Source organism: Seriola lalandi, unplaced genomic scaffold (genome assembly GCF_002814215.2).
Source record: "Seriola lalandi dorsalis isolate HSWRI2012SDOR001 ecotype SW California unplaced genomic scaffold, Sedor1 jcf7180002053827, whole genome shotgun sequence".
NCBI classification, from domain to species: Eukaryota; Metazoa; Chordata; class Actinopteri; order Carangiformes; family Carangidae; genus Seriola; species Seriola lalandi.
Window position 1 is genome coordinate 29,195 of NW_019524380.1, and position 2,976 is coordinate 32,170.

General features: G+C 46.6%; 1 protein-coding gene across 1 annotated transcript in view; it reads left to right on the forward strand.

Moving 5' to 3' along the window:
* Positions 1–2,976, forward strand: part of LOC111651848 (striatin-like) — a gene marked incomplete at its 5' end in the record, with an annotated part of 23,028 nt that overhangs the window by 12,796 nt on the left and 7,256 nt on the right. The window contains 6 exons of the mRNA XM_023401908.2: positions 26–162; positions 269–444; positions 603–650; positions 937–1,058; positions 1,760–1,927; positions 2,554–2,699. Coding sequence (XP_023257676.1) covers positions 26–162; positions 269–444; positions 603–650; positions 937–1,058; positions 1,760–1,927; positions 2,554–2,699 — 797 coding nt within the window. The remainder of the gene's footprint in view (positions 1–25; positions 163–268; positions 445–602; positions 651–936; positions 1,059–1,759; positions 1,928–2,553; positions 2,700–2,976) is intronic.

The following is a 2,976-nucleotide window of genomic DNA, read 5'->3' on the forward strand; positions in this document are numbered from 1 at the left end:
TGGTTTCTCTGTTTCCTCCCTGCAGAGGCGATGACGTTCTTGCCGTCGTCGGGGAAGTCGTTCATCCTGGGCCGAGTGGATGAGGCGGTTTCTAACGAGCTCGGACTGGGAGAACTGGCCGGACTGACCGTCGCCAACGAGGCCGACAGCCTGGCGTATGATGTGAGTCAAACAGACAGGACGTTACATGTCTGGTTTTTCACGCGTCGACCCGGGTTCACACTGAGTCACAGGACGGGTTGTAACTTGTCCGATGCTCCTCCCTCAGATCACCAACAACAAAGACGCTCTGAGGAAGACCTGGAACCCCAAGTTCACCCTGCGGAGCCACTTCGACTCAGTCCGGAGTCTGGCCTTTCACCCGGTGGAGCCGGTCCTGGTCACGGCCTCCGAGGACCACACCCTCAAACTGTGGAACCTCCAGAAGACGGCGCCCGCCAAGAAGTGAGACAGCAATGTTCTTGTTTTACCCTCCTGATCAGAGCGAACCAGGCTGCCATTTAAAAATTCATTACACTAGAGAAAAGACTTTTATTTTGAATTTCTCCTCCTTGTTTTATTGTGGTGTTAATGAAACTGTGTTCTCCTCTTTAATCTTCCAGATGTGCTGCTTTAGATGTTGAACCCATCTACACCTTCAGAGCCCACAGGTGAGTTCCTGTTTACCTGTCTGACACAGGAATTTAACTTCACACAGTCAAGCTCTGACCCTGAAGCAGATTAATGTCACGCCTGTTATTTCACAGCGTTTTATTCCTCCACACTGGCGACAGTCATGGCTGCCATTTTGTTTTCAGGTTGTCCTTTAATCCTGCTGATTAAAAGTCTCCAGTCAGAGTTTTAACGAGACCTCTGATCATTATCACACTGACACTGAGCTTTGCAGAAATCTGTATGAAGTGATGAAGTGAATCGTGTCCTTCCTGTCTCCTGTAGCGGCGCTGTGCTGTGCGTCACCATGAGCTCCAGTGGCGAGCAGTGCTTCAGCGGGGGCGTGGACGGGACCATTCAGAGCTGGAACACCCCCAACCCCAACATCGACCCCTACGACTCATATGGTATGTTCCAGTTTAGGAAAGGAGAAGAAGAAGATCCTGGGCAGTCTCCAGCGGCAGCGAATAAGAGTTCAGACTCAGGAGATAGAAATCGAAACATCCAGATAAAATACTGATCAACTTTAGCTGCTCCTGCGTTGGACTCATCATTTCTACGAGAGAGAACATGAGAAAAAAGAAACCAACACAAGCGAAGGAAATGAAAGATAGAAAAAACAAGAAGAAAAAACATTTTTTCTGCTGATAATTCAAGATTTAAAGGAGCTATATATGTTTTGTATCGCAACATAGCTAACATCAGCAACAACAGCTGTTTACCGACCAGTTTACAAGAGTTCAGCATCAAACTTCATTCCTTTGCTCACCAACAGCTGTGTCCAGAGGTGGAAAGTGACCCTCTTGTTTAGCTTCTGTATCTATCACTTCTTTTCTTCTATTGAAGTTAGCATGCTAACCAACTAGCTCCATCATTTTCCGATACCGAGTCACTGTAGCGTCCAGTCTGTCGTGAAGAAGTAGCTGCTCAGAGGACGTGTTATAATTTCTTGTATTATAAACGAAACGATGGCTCTTGACAAGGCTGGGATAGCTGTTGATGCTAACGTTAGCCATGTAGCAATAGCAAAACTTACAAAGAGCTCCTTTAAAAATTCTCTTTAGAAATGTGATGTCTTTTTGACGCCTCTGTGTCCTGGTGGCTGCAGAGCCCTCGGTCCTGCGGGGGGCGCTGTGTGGTCACACAGACTCGGTGTGGGGCGTGGTCTACAGCTCGGCACATCACCGCCTCCTCTCCTGCTCGGCCGACGGGACAGTCCGGCTGTGGAACGCCGCCGACACCTCGCCGTCTCTCGCCGTTTTCAACGAGAGAGGAGGTGAGAGACCCGCCTGATTTAACCCTGATGATCCTCTAGCGCCTCTATGTCCAGCACTTCCTGTCATGACCAATGATTATTTCACTTATTGATTCGTCTGTTGTTTGTTGTTGTTGTTGTTGTTGTAACATAAAAACTAACAAGTAATTTTTAAAATTAACATTAAGATTTCCTAAAGTCCAGGTTCAAATATTTAAATGTCTTTACTTGGTCACGACTCAAAGATATTTAATTTATGATCAAATCTGAGGAAACTGAAGTTCAAAAAACATCATTGTTACTGATTGATTTCCAGTCAGTTGATTAATTGATTCATTGACTGATTGTTTCTGCTCAAACTACTTTTCTCTGCCATTACATGTCTGTGACATCACATGCTAAATGTTAACTTGCTTACATTTAGCATGCTAGCTAGTTCAAAAGAAAAACACTGAACATACATGCTAAGTGTGCTAACATGCTAACCGTGTTATATGAGTCAGGTGTTTAAATCATCATGTAGATACGCTACTCTACTTTTTCATTAAATTAATTTCACATTCTCAGACCAAGTGACACACACACACACACACACACACACACACACACACTCGTCCTGATGCGTCTCTGCTGTGTGTCCCTGTCAGAGCTCGGGGTGCCGACCTCAGTGGACCTGGTGAGCAGCGAGCCGGCTCACATGGTGACGTCGTTCACCACCGGACACATCGGACTCTTCAACATGGAGACGCAGCAGCTCGTCCTGAAGCTGGACTCTGCCGGACCACCAGGTAACTGACCGACCAATCACAGATAGGACAGACTGGTTCCTGTCTGATACACACTGAGGCCGAGTCACATGATCGGACCACAGAGCGACACAAGCGTCAGACTCTGATTCAGATTCAACATGTCGTTTAAAGTCTCAGTAATTTACTGAAACAGCTGCTCCTGTAGATTTTATCAGCATTTGTTGGGGACTATTTTCAGTGGCGGATTAACCCATGTTTGGTTCTGTAGTGCAGCTGCCGTCAGACTGATGAAGACTGTAGCTGTTAATGTGTCTGCCCCCC